The sequence below is a fragment of the Rana temporaria genome, chromosome 3 (genome assembly GCF_905171775.1).
Source record: "Rana temporaria chromosome 3, aRanTem1.1, whole genome shotgun sequence".
NCBI classification, from domain to species: Eukaryota; Metazoa; Chordata; class Amphibia; order Anura; family Ranidae; genus Rana; species Rana temporaria.
Window position 1 is genome coordinate 408,278,972 of NC_053491.1, and position 20,520 is coordinate 408,299,491.

Sequence of the window (20,520 nt, forward strand, 5' to 3'; positions counted from 1 at the left end):
TATACTGAAAGTTTCCACCTTACCTGGGAAGTCTGCTATGAAGACCACATCAGTTTGATTGTCCAAAGAGCTCTCAATCTCCTGGAATTTTAATCTCCATGGCGATAGGTCAACTAATAATGGCTGAACCCAGGGTGTTTTACGAAAAGGCGACCAATCGGCTTTCACTATGTCCACTGTGGGATCGTACAGCCTGGAAATATGACAGATAGTCAGTGTCAGGTAAGTGTCTAATAAAAGTAACACGAATACCGCCAATAACTCTTATCAGACCGCCACAAGCAATACATACAATTCCAGACCAACATGGTTTATAAAATGATCACATGCCTTAAAGGGGTTGTAAAGGTTTGTTTATTATTTTCTAAATAGGTTCATTTAAGCTAGTGCATTGTTGGTTCACTTACCTTTTCCTTGGTTTTCCCTTCTAAAGGTTTGTTCTCTTTGTCTGAATATATCTCTTCCTGTTCCTCCTCAGTAAGCTGTTCTGGCTGACTAACCCCCAGCCAGAACAGCTCGGATGATAGGGGCAAGCTTACTGAGGAGGAACAGGAAGTGAGAAATTCAAAGAAAAATATTTAGAAGGGAAATCGAAGGAAAAGGTAAGTGAACCAACAATGCACTAGCTTAAAAGGAACCTATTTAGAAAATAAAAAACAAACCTTTACAACCCCTTTAACCACTTCAATACTGGGCACTTTCACCCCCTTCCTGCCCAATTCATTTTTCAGCTTTCAGCGCTGTCACAATTTGAATGACAATTGCGCGGTCTTGCAACACTTTACCCAAATAAAATTGTAATAATTTTTTCACCATAAATAGAGCTTTCTTTTGGTGGTATTTGATCACCTCTGCGTTTTTTATTTTTTCAGCTATAAACAAAAGAAGAGCGACAATTTTGAAAAAAAAAGCAATATTTTTTACTTTTTGCTATATGAAAATATCCCAATAATATATAAAAAAAAACTATTTTTTTTCCTCAGTTTTGGCCGATATGTATTGTTCTACATATTTTTGGTAACAAAAAAAAAAACGCAATAAGTGTATATTGATTGGTTTGCGCAAAAGTTATACAGCGAACAATGCTATTAATATGCACTGATTACTGTGTAAATGTGACTGGCAGGGAAGGGGTTAACACTAGGGGGCGATCGAGGGGTTAAATGTGTACCCTAGTGAGTGATTCTAACTGTATGGGGAGGGGACTGACTGGGGGAGGTGACTGATCTGTGTCCCTATGTACAAGGGACACAGCATCGATCTCCTCTCCCTGACAGGACGTGGATCTCTGTGTTTGTACACAGAGATCCACGGTCCTGCTCAGTTACTGGGCAATTGCGGGTGCCCGGCGACCATCGCGGCCGCCGGGCACGCGCATCGGGCTCCCGGTAACACAGCGGCGCGCGCACGCCCCCTAGTGGCTCGGCAAGGCAAGGACGTCATATGACGTCCTCCCAGAACGAGAGGATTATTGTGCCACCATCAATTGACGGCGGCCGGTAGTAAAGTGGTTAAATAAGTTATGTAAACCACTACATTAAAGTGCAAATCCAGCCAAAATATGGAAGGGTTTGAACCTCTTTATTTCTGTCCTTGTTGCAGATTTTGCCTCACTTCCTGTTCATGGTGATCCTGACATGGTGATCACAAAATTTGGAACCATGCTGATTGGATGTTTATCTCCAGTCTGCCCAGGCAGTGGTAAGTGAGGACATGGAATAAGCAGTGTACAGGAGTGTATGCTGCTCATCTTAAATTCAATATAGACTAATGCCGCGTACACATGGTCGGAATTTCCGACAACAAATGTTCTATGTGAGCTTGTTGTCGGAAAATCCGACCGTGTGTAGGCTCCATCGGACATTTGCTGTCGGAATTTCCCACAACAAAAGTTCTTGTCAGAAATTACGATCATCCGTAGCCAATTCCGACGCACAAAATCCTACGCATGCTCGGAATCAATTTGGCGCATGCTCGGAATCATTGAACTTAATTTTTCTCGGCTCATCGTAGTGTTGGAAATTCCGAGCGTCAAGAACGCGTCACGTACGACAACATTTGTGTGACCGTGTGTTTGCAACACAAGTTTGAGCCAACATTCCATCGGAAAAAAATCCACAACTTTGTTGTCGGAATGTCCGATCGTGTGTACGTGGGATAACATTCCCACTGCACGGGGCTCATCCAAGGCAATGTCAGTTTACATATTGCAGACACAAAGGGGCCAATGTCACATTTGCTGAGTCATTATATATCAGAAAAGCTCATCTATCACAAATAATGTAAAACAATTGTTATTTAGCATGCAGCCAGATGTAATAGTGCAGAGAACAATCTGGCAGCCTTTGAACAAACACACCAATCATTCTGGGCCAAAGTTTTGAAATACTGTAGCAGAAAGAAAGGACCCAGCAAAGTCTTAATGGCAGCAAACTAAAAGACTGAATACCATACGTCTTATAATACAATTTTCAAAAGAAGGGCAGGACACTGTTCATGCCTTTCTACACACAATCAGTATATGATAAGATTCACCATAAAAAGTGATAAAGTCTTGTTTTTTTCATTGTTAAAAATAACAAACATGTGATACTTACCTTTTCTGTGCAGGGGTTTTGCCCAGAGCAGCCCAGATCCTCCTCTTCTCAGGTTCCTGGCTGGAGCTCCTGGCCCCTCCCTCCTGTCGAGTTCCCTCACAGCAAGCAGCTTGCTATGGGGGCACCCGAGCCGTACATCCATTCAGACACAGAGCTGTGGCCCGGCCCCGTCCCGCCCTCTTTCTCTCATTGGCTGACTGACTTTGATTGACAGCAGCAGAAGACAATGGTGCCGCGCTGTTGTCTCTGCCAATGAGGAGGGGAGTCCCGGGCTGCCGATTCTCTCAAGCAACATCGCTGGAACTAGATGGACCTCAGGTAAGTATTTTTTTTATCTTAAAGTGGATGTAAACCCGAAAATGTTTGTTTATTTTTTTGATGTCATAATGTACAGTATAAGATTTCCTATCATCTGTGCCTAGTCTTGCCACACATAGTTAATCCAGCTCTGAACAATCCTGTTTTATTGTTCAGTGAAATAAAACGGACTTACAGAGAAAAACCTTAGTCCGTTCCGCCCCCTTGCTGTGAGTGGCAGGCTATTTACATATCTCATGCACTAGCCTGGAGACGGGCATTATTTTTTAACTCCCACCCCCACTCCTTTTCTGGATTTTGACTGGATGTTAGTGATCATAGCAGAATTCAGTGTGAGGAATACACAGGAGTAAATGCATGTTGACAAGGGGAGTGTAAAGGAGCGCAGGGAGTCTACTGACATCACGACTCCATCCACGAGCTCCAGATAACAGATCCACCTACAGAATCTGCAGTTTTTCAGTTCTTATAACAGACAGAGGGGAGACATTTGACAGGTGAGGATACATGTAGGAGGCATGTATATCCTTATAGATCAGCACTATGGCAGTAGTTTAGAAAGGATGAGAGTGGCTTTACATCCACTTTAACCACTTGCCCTCTGGGCAAATTCCAGCACACCTCCTACATGTAAAAATCATAATTTTTTTGTTAGAAAATTACTCAGAACCCCAAAACATATATATTTAGCAGAGACCCTGGGGAATGCCATCCGCTGAGAAAGGTCATTTTGAATTGAATCGTCTCTGCCAACAACTGGCAAATATATGGCATACCACCTTACTTTCCAGGTCAAAACATCTATTTAGATATTAACAGTTGGGAGGGCAGATCAGTTTATTATATATGTAGCCATCTGAAGCCAAGCTGGAATCTTGGTGAGGCCTGATCCACTCATTGTATTGCCAATTAATGGTCATACTAAAAATGACAAATGACTCTGTGGCTCTGGATGAGGCAGTGAAGTACTCACCTCTGCTGGAATCGATCATTGATAGACACCCACACATCAAAGTAGATCTCAGGCTCAGAAATGTTATATGCTCCCAGAAGTCTATGCAGGCAGGTGGAATACTGCTTTAGCATATCAGCATGATCCTTCCAGCGCCGCGTCTGTGTGAATACCTTAGAAAAAAAAAAGACAAAGACAGTCAAGCCTTTTGCACAGTGGAGCTTTTCTGCAAAAAAAAAAAAAGTAATCATTTTTCGGGTTGTAAAAAACAACGTTTTTCAGGCTCTAGAAAAAACAACGTTTTTTTCAACTTCATCATTAAAACGGCCTTGCCTACACACGATGGTTAACAAAAAAAATGCTCTAGCAAAGCACGGTGACGTACAACACGTACGGTGGCACTATAAAGGGGAAGTTCCATTCGGATGGCGCCTCCCTTTGGGCTGCTTTAGCTGATTTTGTGTTAGTAAAAGACGATTCGCGCTTTTCTGTCCGTTTTAGCGTGATGAATGTGCTTACTCCATTATGAACGCTAGTTTTACCAGAACGAGCGCTCCCGTCTCATAACTTGCTTCTGAGCATGCGCGGGTTTTTCATGTCGTTAAAGCCCACACACGATCATTTTTTACAACCCGAAAAACGACATAGTTTAAAACGTCGTTAAAAAATGCAGCATGTTCGAATGGCAATGGGATAAAATGATGAAACCAGGCATGTAACAGTATGGGTCATCACATGAACCTTCTTTCAGAAGAGTAAGGGAAGGTAGAATACTCTTGCCAGAACCGGTGGATCTACCTATCAAGCAGATCGTAGGAGCATAAGAAATCCAAAACGGCAAGTCACATCAGCTTGTCTGAAGACTCTAGATGACGGAGACCATAGATGTGGCCCATGGACCCGACAAACCACAGCTGAAGAACCTTGTTGGAAGATATCTCGGATACCCGGGCCAGTCGGCACATCTGGGACCGGCGCAATGATCCCCTTCTCTCACGGCTCTGATCAGTCTCGGGCAGTGGCTGTCAGCCGAGCAGAGAAGCCGCCTCCCCCTCCTCCTTTATGTCTATACAGTGCTGTGCATGCAGGAGGAGAGGGAGGCGGCTTCTCTGCTCGGCTGCCCGAGACTGATCAGAGCCTTAAAAGGGGATCGTTGCGCCGGTCCTAGATGTGCCGACTGGCTCGGGTGCGACTCGCACCCCCCCCGCCAAGCCACTACCCCAGGCTCTGTCTGTTGTGCGTGTTCTGAGCCTGGTACATTATGGGTCTGAAGGGGGGGGGGGGTCTGTATTGTAGGAAGGGGGGTCTGTACTGTAGCGGGGGTCTGTACTGTAGCAGGGGCCTGTACTGTAGGGAGGTCTGTGTAACATGCAGGGAGTCCAGAACTGTCAGGGGGGTGTCTGTGTAACATACAGGTGTCTAGAGGTGCAGGGTACTGTGTAATGTAAAGGGTCCAGAGGTACAAGGGCTGTGTAATGTAAAGGGGTCCAGAGGTGCAGGGTGCAGTGTAATGTAAAGGGGTCCAGAGATACAAGGGCTGTGCAATGTGAAGGGGTCCAGAGGTGCAGTTGTGGAGAGGGGGGTACACAGAATTGACAAAGAAATATTGAAGGATGCAGAGGTATGCAGGGGTCACAGTGGGGTGTTGCCAGATATAGGATCCGCCCCTGGTGCCAAATGCTCTAGGTACGCCCCTGGATAACGCAATGGAGAAGATTATCCGCAAATCCCGAAAGGGATTCCAACAATGAAGGTCGTTTTCACATTGCTTGAGGACCATATGGATACCCAGTGAATCCGAGAGATCTTCCAACAAGGGTCTTCAGCTTTTTTTTCGGGTCCATGGGCCACATCTATGGTCTTCATCATCTAGAGTCTTCAGACAAGCTGATGTGACTTGCCGTTTGGATTTCATATGCTACTGTGATCTGCTTGAAAGGTAGATCCACCGGTTCGGGAAAGGAGTATTCTACCTTCCCTTAGTCTTCTGAAAGAAGGTTCATGTGATGACCCATACCGTTACAAGCCTGGTTTCATCATTTTATCCCATTGCCATTTGAATGGACATTCATGTGGACTTATCCACTTATATACACACATTTATTTCACTTTGGGGCTTATCCCACTTTCTCGCATACCAGAATCGGATCGCATGGTTGTTCACACCTATGCAATCCGATTCATGTCCAAACTATCATTTCGCAGTGCGATATGCAAGCTAAAATGGGGGAGTCATTAACAATGTATTGACACTTCCGACAGTTCCCATATAGCAGTGTGAACTGCTGTGCGAGTCGATGCGGGAACCTGCAGTGGATTCGCATCGTCCCGCATCGCACAAGTGTGAACTGAGCCTGAATGTGGTTTCTGTTCAAGTTAAATGGTACATATGAAACCTGTTTAATACGTCTGGGATTCCGTTCAAATAGCAGGTCTGGATGAAATTTTAAGGGCTTTAAAAAAAAGAAATTAATGAAAGAAGGTTCTAAAAAAGGATTTTTCTGTGAATGCTTGAATGAAAATCTAAGCATGAATGGCCAATTTTACAATTTCCAGACATCTTATACTGGTTGAGCCAGCCCTACTATAACTGCACTTCACCCCAGTGATTTTGGCGACATAGATGGCATATAAATACCTTGCGTTTTATAATCGCTTTCCTTAAAATTTTAATACAAAGCATTAGAGCACAGCAGCCGTTTGCTTTCAGACTCTTACATCAAACTTTCATAAACAAGAAAGGTGGGGGAAGAAGAAGCAGGGACGAGGCACAACTATAACTCTTTTAGTTGTGCGTATAATTGCAGCTTGAAGTATTGAACTCTGTATTATTATTATTATTATTATTATTATTATTATTATTATTATTATAGGGTTACTAAACCCAGGACCATGCATTCACTATATCTGGTCTCCCACGGTACACAGAGAACATGGATATGCAATAATTTTAGTGAATACAAACTACTGAATACCTTTTCTGATCAACAGTATATAGCAGGTCCTGTGACTTCTATCAGTGTATCAGTGTCTGGTTAAAGCGTGTAGGAGGAGATTTCATACTGCAATAGCTGCCCTGTCAGCATGCAGGACCCTTGACCCTGTCTGGACAGCGCTGATTGCCCTGTGCTGATCACGTGCACTGTCCCAAGAAAAAAAAATAAAACTCTAGCAATACACACCAAACTGAGCATGTTCAGCCTGACTCCATAGACCCTGTCTTATCTGGACCTGTTTTGGAGTCAGTGGAAGAAAGGGAGGATCAGAGAAGACAGGATCAAACAGCATTTACACACAATGCAGAAGATTAACCCCCTTAGGTTCCACAGAGAGTATAACAAGCATGCTTTGCTGCATATACAGACTGATTTTACTGTTGTGGGTTTAGTAACACTTTAAAATCAAATATAGACTGGTTGCCATATGAGTGCGGAATTCAAGCCAAAGTTTGCAAATAGAAATGTAAAGTTGTAGTTTGTATTGTCGGGCAGCTTACTTCACGACTGCTAAAAAGTAAAATTCAGGCGTGACCTTCAAATGCCAGATGTACTTCTTGGCATGGGCCGCTTCCTTGAATCTGCTATCTGAAAAAGCTACTACAAGAAGTTTGCTGGTTTTATATAAACAAAAGTGTGGCACATAGCCAAGCTAAAAGGGTAGGAATCATCCAGAGGGAAAATAACCCAGAGTTTGTATACACTTTGAGAAGCCGGCAGAATTCAACTCTTCTGTGTTTTGTATTGCCTTGTATAATATAATATTATAAATTTAACAGTACAGTTTACCAAATTATGCCCGTCATCCAGATGTACATAATGTGTTGGCCCAGACACATTGGGGTTAAATTGCTAAAACTTGAGTGTGAAAAATCTGCTGCTACTCTGCGAAGAAACCAATCAGCTTCCAGGTTTTATTGTCAAAGCTGAAGTTAGAAGCGGATTGGCTACCATGCACAGCTGCACCAGATTTTGCACTGTCCAGTTTTAGTAAAATCGACCCCACTCTATGTGGGCTATTTATAAATTGTTTTCACACCACATTCCCACAACTTTCACACATTTTTCCTATTGAATCCTATTTGAGCAATGTGTGAATTTTGAGTTAAAGTGGGGGGTTCACCCCATCATGCCATTCAGCATACTAGCGTGAGCTACAGTATGGCTTTATTTTTTATTTTTTTAGCTGTACTCACAGTTTAATCCCTTAGTTAAGTTTCAGACTCCCCGCGGGGAGTAGGCGTTCCTATGAAGAGGGGAACATGATTAACGGCCCGGCTATGGCGCGTCACGCTTCCCGAAAATAGCCGAAATAGGACTTGGCTCTTCACGGCGCCTGCGCAGTCAGCTCCTAGTCTGTGCGCAGGCGCCGTATAGCGCCGTGAAGAGCCGAGTCCTACTCCAGCTATTTTCGGGAAGCGTGACACGCCATAGCCGGCCGTTAATCATGTTCCCCTCTTCATAGGAACGCCTACTCCCCGCGGGGAGTCTGAAGCGAAACTAGCGGATTAAACTGAGTACAGCCCAAAAAATAAAAATAAAGGCATACTGTAGCTCACGCTACTATGCTGAGTGGCATGGTAGAAAGTTTTATTTTAGGGTGAACCCCCGCTTTAAAGTTGCATGAATCTTGTGTGAAAACCTTTAATAGGCCCATATATGTTGCATTCATACAACACGTTAAAAAGACAAATATGGGTTTCGTTTGTTTTTTTCTTCAGAACTATACTTCCCTAGGTGGACTCAGCATCAGTCTGACGCTGCATCTGTCCCCCCCCCCCCTGGCTCTAGTGGCCTGTACACACAATCCGAAAATCGGACGAAAAACACCGCTGTCGATGAGCTCGTAAGATAATCGGATTGTTAGTACAGAGCTTTCGAGAGCCAATCATAACAGTTCATCCGATCAAGCACCAAAATGTTCCTTGTACGATTTTCCTTTAGTCAGTATAGTTGTCGTCCGAAAACACAATACAAATACACTACGACACATGACATCACTTACGATTTTTATTTTCTGTCATACGAGAATTTTCGTGATTTTAGAAACCTATTCAATATCTACTTGCGACTAGTAAGTGAAAAAAGTCAGACAATCTGTTGTCAGATTTTCGGATCGTGTGTGCAGGGCATTAGACTTAGAACCAAACAATCAAACATCGCCGATCGCTCGGTTCTCAGGGCTCCATAAGCAGAGAGCTAGTGCCTGTCAGTCACCACTAAATGCTCCGACGTTGCTGTGCATGTGGACCATGGCCATCTTGCTGGTTTTAAACCATCAGAAGAGTTTTACATGACATGCTTGTTTTCATCTTTTTTTTTTTTTTCCAAAGCCGGTGGTGTGTGAACACACTTCAAAAAACTCCACCCGGTGACAAAAAAAGTGCACACACAAAGAGTGATACACAAAACATGTAACGGGTGTACACATAGTCCTCTGAAATCAAAGGGCCTTTCCCTGATCCCCTGGGGTGCTAGGCTCCAGAGAGGGACTGGGGTACACTTACACTTGATCCATCTGGCCGAAACCAGACGGACCCCATTCTTTGGAGGGTCTGCCAAAACAGACCCAACCAAGTACTAGGTGGGGCAAACTAAGCCAGAAGGCCACGTCCACCCCCTCCCAAAACATTCAGGGCAGGCCCGAGGACCTACAGCCTACCAGTCACACGTGCAAAACCACATACAAAAAAAAAAAAAGAAGACAAAAAGGTGAACGAGGGGGGCTGCACTGAACGAGAGGGGACACTGAACGGGGGGGCTACTCTGAACGGGGGGTCTGCATTGAAGGGGTGGATACACTGAAGGGGGGTCTGTGTAACAAGCAGGGGGTCCAGAGCTGCAGGGTTCTGTGTAATGTAAAGGGGTCCAGAGATGCAAGGGGCTGTGTAATGTAAAGGGGTCCAGAAATGCAGGGTGCTGTGTAATGTAAAGGGGTCCAGAGGTTCTGGGTGCTGTGTAATATAAAGGGGTCCAGAGGCGCAGGGTCCTGTGTAATGTAAAGGGGTCCAGAGGCGCAGGGTGCTGTGTAATGTAATGGGGTCCAGAGATGCAGGGTGCTGTGTAATGTAAAGGGGTGCAGGGGGCTGTGTAATGTAAAAGGGTCCAGAGATGCAGGGTGCTGTGTAATGTAAAGTTAAATTAAAACAAATTATTTGTTACAAATATTTTTTTCCTCTTTGTGTATGTTTAGGTGACCAGGGGGTGAGGGGTGAAGATGGGGGGGCGCCACAGGATTAGCTCGCACAGGGCGCCTGAACACCTAAGGCCGGCCCTGCATATACTACTGTGCGAGTACAGGCGGTCCCCTACTTACAAACATCCGACTTACAAACGACTACTACTTACAGAGGGAGAGAACAGGAAGTGAGAGGAAATCTACCCCTAGGAAGGGAAATTATCTCCTGTAAGAGTTAATATGGGGAAAAAGTGTCTCCACTGATGCTTTATCACCAGTCCATGTTTCCCTAACAACCCAACATTTTCAAAGTCCAATTGTCATTGGGACAGAAAGTGAGGTGGAATCTTCTGAACAGGGGCACAGACAGCAAAACAGATGTTACAGGGGTGATGACAACCCTTCCCTATGCTGTCCAAAATGCTTAAATCATTTTTTGGCTGGAGCTACACTTAGAAAATATACCTGTTCCAAATTACAAACAGATTCAACTTAAGAGCAAACCTACAGTCCTTATCTTGTTTGTAACCCGGGGACTGCCTGTATATCTATGTGAATATAATACATTTTAACTGGTTTGATATACACCTTGATGTGGTTTTTGTTCTTACACCTGTTAACATGAGGAGAGATGTCTGGATACATATGCTGTAGTAGTCCGTGGTGGACAATACTCAGAGGAGATTGGCGTTTGGGCGTTTTTGACCACCTATAATCTAGTGGTCCATTTTGGCTTATGGTGGTGTTGGTGGAAGACTATTGCTCACCGCTAAGTCAAGGATCACTCACCTAGCGGGTGCTTCTTGGGATTGATGGGCTTTTTCTCTTCTTTTATGGACATTTATGCACTGCATTTTTCTTTTACATGTGTATGCAGGGCAGCAATCAGAAATTGTTGGGCCCCTTAGACAGCTTTAGGCCTGGGCCTGACCACCAACATTCCCCAGGGCCTGCTGCCCACTGGAAGTCCCACCAAGTCTTTCAGTGCACACATTTTAAAACTCTTACAACGTCATATGAAAATGAACTGTGTATTACAAGCCATCAGTAGTTTCAAGGACAGTAGGAAATTACATTTTGCCCAAAAGAGACATCCCAATCCAGCAGCTGTACACAAACACAGCAGCCCCCCCACACACCTATACGCCCTCAGCCCCCCCTCACATCTGTATGTGCTCAGCCCCCTAATGCCTGTAGGGTCTCAGCCCCCTCAAATGTGATAGTGATATATACACACACACAACCACCACCCCCCATGCCCTCTTCATTCGTACAAGGAGTGCACATGCAGGAATTTGCCAGAGGTGGCAGCAAAGAGCCTGATGTGAGCTCAATGACACAGAGCAGCAGCTGCCGACTCACACTCATTCCGAAAGCCAGCGCAGCCGTGGAGCTCCCCTGCACCCACACCTGCCTTCTCCCATCCCCCCAGGCGGCCGGGCCTGGCAAATGTATGGGCTGTACCCACCTGATGGCAGCCCTGTGTGTATGTATGCATTTGAGAAAGGGACCTTAGGATTGTAAACTCCTTAAAGCGGTGGTTCACCCCCAATAACAACATTCTAGCATTAAATTAAGCATAGTAGCGCGAGCTACAGTATGCCTTTATTTATTTATTTTTGCCCCGTACTCACTGTTTAATCCTATAGTGAAGATTCAGACTCCCCGCGGGGAATAAGCGTTCCTATCCAGAGGGAAGATGATTGATGGCCGGCTATGGCACGTCACGCTCCCCGAAGATAGCCGGAGTAGGTCTCGGCAGGCGCCGTGAAGAGCCAAGTCCTATTTCGGCTATTTCCGGAGAAGGGTGACGCGCCATAGCCGGTCGTCAATCACCTTCCCTCTGGATAGGAACGCCCATTCCCCGCGGGGAGTCTGAATCTTCACTATAGGATTAAACAGTGAGTACAGGGCAAAAACAAATTAAATAAAGGCATACTGTAGCTCGCGCTACTATGCTTAATTTAATGCTAGAAAAAAAAAAAAATTATAGGGTGAACCCCCTCTTTAAGGGCAGGGTCTGATGTGAAATAATAGTATGTAAAGTGCTGTGTAAATTGTGGAGCTCAACTGAAGAAATACATTTAAACCCCCGGGAGACTACAGATGGATATTCATTGCCGACACGAGTAATATTATAAAAATAATCCAGAACAATGTTTTATTACAACACAGGGTGCAGCAAGTCACTCACCCCAGGATTAAGATATCCAAGCTCTCCAGTGGTACCATCTTTATAGGTAACTTTCACATGCTGGTGAGAGCGGGAATGTACCATCATATCCCAGGAGTAACCATACAGGCCATTTGTCCAGTTATTGTAGCCCTGAGGAGAAAGATAGACTGTAATCTATGTGGTATATTACATTATTAATAGAAGTATTTATTTAATACAGTGCTATCCTTTATTGTGGAGCTGCATAAAGTAACATATATATCAAAGGAGGGTAGTAGCTACACAATGCATTCAATTCTCCTATGACAAGTACCTAAAGTTGGTGGAATATCAAGAAACCATACAACAGACAGTACAGTTCATAGAGCTTACAATCTAGACAAGAAGCATGCACATAACCCACAACTGATCTCATATAAAAGTGGACCTGTCATCTATACAAAATGAGAACAATCCAGTAAATATAGGGACCATAAGGTGGGACAGTGCCTACTGCAAACAAAACCAAAAAGATTTCCAGCACACTTCCCAGCCAGCCTGCAAAACAACCAAATTGACCCTGTTAGACAGGGTCAATTTGGTTGTTTTTGCAGGCTGGCAAGTGTGCTGGGAAATCTTTTGTTTGTTTGCAATGCGTGTTGCCCTTCCATGTGCACCTTGCTGTAAAGGATAGTTATAGTTTGGGGTGTTTTTCGCAAAAAAGTCGTCTTTGTTTTAGTTCAAACCACTTCTCCATTAAGACCCCCTTTCACACTGAAGGCGTTTTTAGGCACTAAAGAGCTAAAAATAGCACATGTAAAGCGCCTGAAAAAGGCCTGAGTGCTTTCACACTGGAGCGGTGCGCTTGCAGGACAGTAGAAAAAGTCCTGCAAGCAGCATCTTTGGATCGGTTTAGGTGCGGTGTACCTACACACCGCCCCTGCCCATCGAAATGAATAGGCACCGCTGCCGAAGCGACTGCAAAACGCTTTGGCGCTTTTCAGGCGCGTTTAACCCTTTCTTCGACCGCTACAGCAAAGCGCCGCTAGTTTACTGCCAACACGGTCCGCTGGCAATGTGAAAGGGGTCTTAGTGGTGAGATTGTAACTGATAAAGATATAGACAATGCTAAAGTCAACCTGTACTGCAATTTACACTTTAATAGGTAGATTCAAGTAGATCTGCCTAAACTTGCGGCGGCGTAGCTTAGCCTGTTTAGGCTACGCCGCCGTAAGTTAGCTAGGCAAGTACATGATTCTCAATGTACTTGCCTGCTAATATACGGCAGCGTAGCCTAAAGCGGGCGGGCGTAAGGGCGCCAAATTCAAATGTGTTGGAGGGGGGCGTGTTTGATGGCAATTAGGCTTGACCTCACGTTTTTTACGTTTTGTTTAACTGCGCATGCGCCGGGCGCCTACATCTCCCAGTGTGCATTGCGGCTACGTACGCCGCACGGGCTTATTGATTTCGACGTGGACGCAAACTACGTAAATCCCGATTCGCGGACGACTTACGCAAACGACGTAAAAAATTTGAATCTTGCGGCGGGAACGGCGGCCATACTTTAACATTGTTATTCCACCTAATAGGTGGAATAACTTTAGGCCTGCTAAGGCCTTTACGGAAACGGCGTAAATCGACTGCGGCGGCCGGGCGTACATTCGTGAATCGGTGTATCAACTAATTTACATATTCTACGCCGACCGCAATGGAAGCGCCACCTAGCGGCCATCCAAAATATTGCAATCTAAGATAGGACGGCGCAAGCCGTCGGATATGTTTAAGCGTATCTCTGTTTGAGCATACGCTTAAACATAAGTCGGCGTAGATTCTGAGTTAGGTCGACTTATCTACTGATAAGTCGGCCTAACTCTACCTGAATCTACCTATAAACCTCTTTCTGCCTGCCCACTGGCGACCTTTGACCAGGTTTTAAGGCGGATGGATTGGACAGGTTTCCAGATCAAGTGACCACTGTGGCTGGCTGTCACAGTAGTCACATGATCAGGAGCCATCCCAGACGACTCCCAATCAAAACTAGAGCCATCTAGTCACTATGCTATCTATATCACATAGCTATCGGTCACTATGCTATCTATATCACATAGCTATCGGTCACTATGCTATCTATATCACATAGCCATCGGTCACTATGCTGGGAGTGTGCAGTAAGTATGCTTTCATCACCGAAACCTCAGGTGCCATGGGCGCACATGTGCAGCGTAAGGGTGTGTAGGCCCACCCTCCTTGCTGCTGTACATATGCGTTAAGTGCTATACAAGAGCTTAAGAAGTAAATATGTTGCCTAAAGACACCACAAGATACCTCCTATTTACCTATATTACCTTTTAAAACAGGGGATCTACGTTGTGCCCCTTTTATTTCTGGGGTCTGCTTTTCTCTTACCTCAGACCTGTCAATTGCCAATCCACTATCTACTAAAAGTGCCCTTACTGGCCACTTGGGCATTCTCATTGGACAGCAAAATGACAGTCGGCAGTGCTTAGCAATAAAGTTAGTCCCAAATAAAGTGAGACTAAATCAGAGAGGCACAGTGGAGTTTTTTTTTGCCAATAAAGAAAATATCAGGTATCTTGTTGCATCAGGACTTTCACATTTTAAAGTTAAATAAGGTGGACAGGGTCACTTGAGACTGCGCTCACCTGGGTAATGAAATGTGAATAAGGCAGAAATAGCTGCTCTAATATATAGATGACGGTAAAGATGGCTCCTAGTTTATGCCTCAGCCCATACTTTGCAGTTCCTTTCCCCTTTTGACCCGGGTAGACACACTCTGGACTCTTCTGTGGTGGCTGAGTTTGTGGTAAAACGCAATGTAGGCAGCGGGGCAATTTGGACACAAGCCGTCGTGGCCAGTCAGGATAACAGAAGATAGGGCTAGTGGCCAGCATGGTGTAGGAGAACATACCTGTGAAGTGAAAATATGTTAAAACACAAGGTCAGAGCATAGATATGGAGATAGCATGAGAACAGTGAAAAAAGATGCACAAAAAGGATCGAACTTGCAGAGAGACATTCGGTTGGCATTCCTGGGGCACTGTGTGAGTTTCTCTAAGTTTCATAATTAATCTTTGTTGAATGCACACAGCCTTGTGCTGAATTTAAAGGTTTTTATTGCTATCCCTGCCCCTGTTAGGCCCCTTTCACATGTGCAGATCCCAGGAGGATCCGTTTTTGGACATCCGCTTGCTCAGCGGGGATCGCTCCATTGATCCCCACTGAGCCGGCGGATGACTAGTCCTCTGCACACTGTGCAAGGACCGACCTGTCAGATCTCCGCTCTCCTCTATGGGGGGATCGGATGAAAACTAACCATCTGTCCGTTTTCATCTGATCCGCCAGACAGGATGTAAAATAGGGTTTGCATCCGTCACACTTTAGCGGAGAGGATGGGATCGGGGCTGATCGTATGTCAGCGGACATGTCACCACTGACATCCGACGCTCCATAAGGCTCCATTCACACCTAGGCAGACAAATTCGTGGCGTTTTATCGCCGCAAATCGCGGTACAAATAGCGGCGTTTTGTACCGCGATTTGCGGCGACAAAACGCCGGTATTGTCCGCCTAGATGTGCCCCAGATTGACCCCCTCTATGGAGATGCTTCCCATCTCCTAGCCGAACGCCGCCTGAAAAAAAGGTCCGGGACCTTTTTTCAGGCGGCAAGCGTCAGGCGTGGAGATGTGAACCATCTCCATAGAGGGACATGTGTTTTCATCCCTCTGGCGGCAGCGGCGTAGCACTACAGGCATTAAAACGCCTAGATGTGAATGGGGGCTAAGAGGTACATGGAGCACCCGTTCAGGTCCGCCTGAAAAAACTGACAGGCGGATCTGAATGGTCCGCACGTGTGAAAGGGGCCTTAGGAAGATTCACTTTCTTTATTTGTCTTGTTTATTACACCAAAAGTAAAAGGTAGAAGAAAATCCCAAATTTTTGGAAATCTTCCAATGGGGTCATTAGTTCTGATAACCTGGGCGCCCCAATGGATTCCCTTAATTTACAGGGATTTCCTTCCTGTTTTGGCTCTGGGACAGGAAGTGGTAGTAAATCTCCCCAATGGGACATAGATGGCCAAAAAAAAATTAGACTTTACCTTACTCTATCCAAAATGAAAAAAAAGTTTTGCCTATAGACATTTTAGAAAAAAAAAAAAAAGAGCACAACGATCTTGCACAATAAAAGTAACCTTCACTGACAATTAAGACATGTTTTAGGGGCCAGCCCCACCTTTATCAAGCCTCCTCTCCTATCCTCGGCTATGAGCGAGCTCTGGCGTAGAAAACCGTACAGGTGCAGAAGTTCCATCCTTATCCAGCCACCCAGCCTGCAAGCCCATATTTCTCCTATTCCAGGAGGAATAGGAGAAATATGCAGCTTTTCCTGCAGCAGTGCCGTCGCCCCCAATACTGGCTTCATTCTATCATCTGGCTGTACATCATGTGCTCTTTTTCACCGATTGATGCGAGTGCATTCATTATTAAACAGTCACAGTAAAAGTTTTACTGTGCAAGGTTGTTGTGTTTTTTTTTTGTCTTTCTCATTTGTGCTATATTTAAAACCTGTGGGCCAGATTCAGGTACAATTGCGCCCGCGTAACGTAAGCCGTTTACGTTACACCGCTGCAAGTTTTCAGTTTTAGTGCCCGATCCACAAAGCACTTACCTGGAAACTTGCGGCGGTGTTTCGTAAACACGTCCGGCGCAAGGCGGTCCAAATCGAATGGGGCGGGTACCATTTAAATTAGGCGCGCTCCCGCGCCGGACGTACTGCACATGCTCCGTTCGCGAATGTCCGACATGCTTTGCGCGAAATTACGACGCGCCGACGTGTTGAGAATCGCGACGTGCGAAACGTACTTATGCCGGGAAAACAAAAAAATTCAAAAGCGACGCGGGAAAGACGGGCATACTTTAACATGATGGAGTCATTTTACACCATGTTAATAGCAGCCCTATCTTTGCAACGGGAATCGCCGTAACTGCTAATTTGCATACCCGACGCTGGTTTACGACGCGAACTCCCCCGAGCGGCGGGCGCGGTACTGCATCCTAAGATCCGACAGTGTAAAACAATTACACCGGTCGGATCTTAGGGATATCTATGCGTAACTGGTTCTATGAATCAGTCGCATAGATACTCCGTCGTATCTCCTTTGTGAAGCTGGCCCTAAGTGTACAATTAAAAACAGTAAATCAGCAGAAAGGGACATAAGTTATCATCAGTAGGATGTGTCCCTTATGCTGATTCCTCTTCTTTTAGGTGAAAGCCTCCTCCCTCCATAGCCCCCCAACCCTCCCATGCGACAGGGATTAGTACAACTAGGGGGTTGTCACAGGCTGACTATGCCCACTCTTTTCTCCTAGCTGCTCCATTCAAAGAAACTGTACTACAACTTCTATGAATAAAACACGATCTATGAATGGCATACCTATCAATCATCCCCCTGTCCTCCATTATTAGATCCTGTTTTAGTCATAGAAGCTGTAGTGTGGCTTCTAAAAATAGAGCAGCTAGGTGGAAAAGCTGGGTATAGTCCTGTGACAGCCTCTTAGTTTTATTAAAGAGTTATTTTTGTTTTTTAATCCTGCAAGGCAATGCCATAATGTGCTAGTATGCATCGCATACTAGCTCATTATTTGAAACCTACCTTCGAACGAAGCCCTCCAGCAGCACGCTGTCACTGCTGAAGGAGCTTCCATCTTCACCTGGTTTGCCTTCCAGGATTGCGGACTCTGGCTGTGTGATTGGCCGGAGCCGTCATGATATCATTCCCAAGCATGCATGCGAGAGACCCACCCTTTACAGCACAGGACTCTTGAAGGAATGGTACGGTAAGCCGTTCCTTCAGAGCGCATGCGCCAGCGGCATCACCGGCTGCATCAAAAGTAAATATCTCCTAAAGGGTGCACGTTTAGAAGATATTTACTGTACATACAGGCAAGCCTTTTTATAGGCTTACCTATAGATAAACATCATGCATGGAAGTTAACTCCCACTTTAAACCTCGCTGCACTGGAAGACTATGGTGGTGAGGGTTGGGGAGAAGGCACAGACGTGGATTTCAAGTAAAATAATAGGAATCAGCACAAGGGACACATCCTACTGACTGTAAGTTATGTCTCTTGTGCTGATTTCTCATTGTAGCGATTTTAGCTACACTTGGGCTTTAAACATCTGTAAATCATCCATGCACTTTTCAACAGTCAAGCAAAATATACATTTGATTTGCACACAGGAAGCCAGCACAATGTGCATGTGTTTACTTCACAACTGCAATGTATTTGCTGACTAAATGTAAAAAAAAAAAAAATCATATTTATTTAACCACTTGCCGACCGCCGCATGTATATGTACGTCCACAGAATGGCACGTACAGGCAGATGGGCGCCCTCCCGCTACATGCAGCGGTCGGATTCCCGCGGGGAGCGATCCGGGACGACGGCGCGGCTATTCGTTTATAGCCGCTCCGTCGCGATCGCTCCCCGGAGCTGAAGAACGGGGAGAGCCGTATGTAAACACGGCTTCCCCGTGCTTCACTGTGGCGGCTGCATCGATCGAGTGATCCCTTTTATAGGGAGACTCGATCGATGACGTCAGTCCTACAGCCACACCCCCCTACAGTTGTAAACACACACTAGGTGAACCCTAACTCCTACAGCGCCCCCTGTGGTTAACTCCCAAACTGCAACTGTCATTTTCACAATAAACAATGCAATTTAAATGAATTTTTTGCTGTAAAAATTACAATGGTCCCAAAAATGTGTCAAAATTGTCCGAAGTGGCCGCCATAATGTCGCAGTCACGAAACAAATCGCTGATCGCCGCCATTAGTAGTAAAAAAAATTAAAAAATTATAAAAATGCAATAAAACTATCCCCTATTTTGTAAACGCTATAAATTTTGCGCAAACCAATCGATAAACGCTTATTGCGATTTTTTTTTACCAAAAATAGGTAGAATACGTATCGGCCTAAACTGAGGAAAAAAATTTTTTTATATATGTTTTTGGGGGATATTTATTATAGCAAAAAGTAAAAAATATTGAATTTTTTTCAAAATTGTCGCTCTATTTTTGTTTATAGCGCAAAAAATAAAAACCGCAGAGGTGATCAAATACCACCAAAAGAAAGCTCTATTTGTGGGGAAAAAAGGACGCCAATTTTGTTTGGGAGCCACGTCGCACGACCGCGCAATTGTCTGTTAAAGCGACGCAGTGCCGAATCGCAAAACCTGGCCTGGGCATTTAGCAACAAAATGGTCCGGGGCTTAAGTGGTTAAAACACTTTGGATAAAATTTCAGCCACAATTAAATCAATTGAGTCAGATGCACGGATCAGAATAAAGACAGGCTGTGTTCTGATATGTGCATTAGACAGATGTACACTTTAGGATGCACTTAGAGATCCGTGAAGCCGGCCACTGATATGAATATTCTCTCTGCAGGCAGCTAAATGGAAGACCTATGCATCCTACGTGCATGAAGGCAGCACTTTGCACAGATTGAGAACCTGGTATGAATAAGGCCCAAATAAACATGGAAATAATAACTTACAGCAGGCGATTTCTCCTTACATAAATGCCTTCTGCTGTGTTTGCTTACCTATACTAAATAGCTGGGAATTCATACAGTGGAAATAGCTGACAAAAAACATGGCTATTGGGCGTGTGACATCAAAGAAGAGGAGGTATCCTGCAGTCAGGTCAAGGATCAGACCACCCCAATGGACCACCACAAGGTTCGTCATTTCCTCAGACAGAAATAACCTACAAGAAAAAACACACAGGGCCTTATATATGCAATCTGAAGGGAAGATATAGGTTTTGCGTATGAATGTCAATCAAATATCACTTTTTATATTTCCACGGTCGCTCAGTAAAAATCGTCCTGCTGACTGGAAAAGTTTAGATTTGACATCATGGTTGCCTGAGGAAGGAGCCATTTTAGAGTTCTAAATTGTTTTTGTATGTTCTACAGTGTTCTATTAAAGCGGAGGTCCACACAAAAAGTCACCCTCCACTTTTAGGAACCCTCCCCCCTCCGGTGTCACATCTGGCACCTTTCAGGGGGGTGGGGGGTGCAGATACTCCTGCGGGAGTCCTGCCTCTTCGCTTCACCCATCTTCTGGGAAACACACTGGTCCCAGGAGACAGCGGAGACCAGTTAGGACTCGCGCATGCACAGTAGGGAAGCGGGCAGTGACGCTGCAACGCTTCACTTCCTGATTCCCTCACTGAGGATGGCGGCGGGGGCAGCCGAGAGAAGAGCGATTGCTCGGCTGCGGCTGCCGACATCGCAGGCA

At 45.1% G+C, this 20,520-nt stretch overlaps 1 protein-coding gene across 1 annotated transcript in view; it reads right to left on the bottom strand.

Moving 5' to 3' along the window:
• Positions 1-20,520, bottom strand: part of GGCX (gamma-glutamyl carboxylase) — a 68,303-nt gene that overhangs the window by 19,400 nt on the left and 28,383 nt on the right. The window contains exons 7-11 of the mRNA XM_040345966.1: positions 19,821-19,984; positions 14,860-15,125; positions 12,236-12,367; positions 3,889-4,040; positions 24-193 (exon numbers count right to left, since the gene is read on the bottom strand). Of these exons, the coding sequence (XP_040201900.1) occupies positions 24-193; positions 3,889-4,040; positions 12,236-12,367; positions 14,860-15,125; positions 19,821-19,984 (884 nt within the window). The remainder of the gene's footprint in view (positions 1-23; positions 194-3,888; positions 4,041-12,235; positions 12,368-14,859; positions 15,126-19,820; positions 19,985-20,520) is intronic.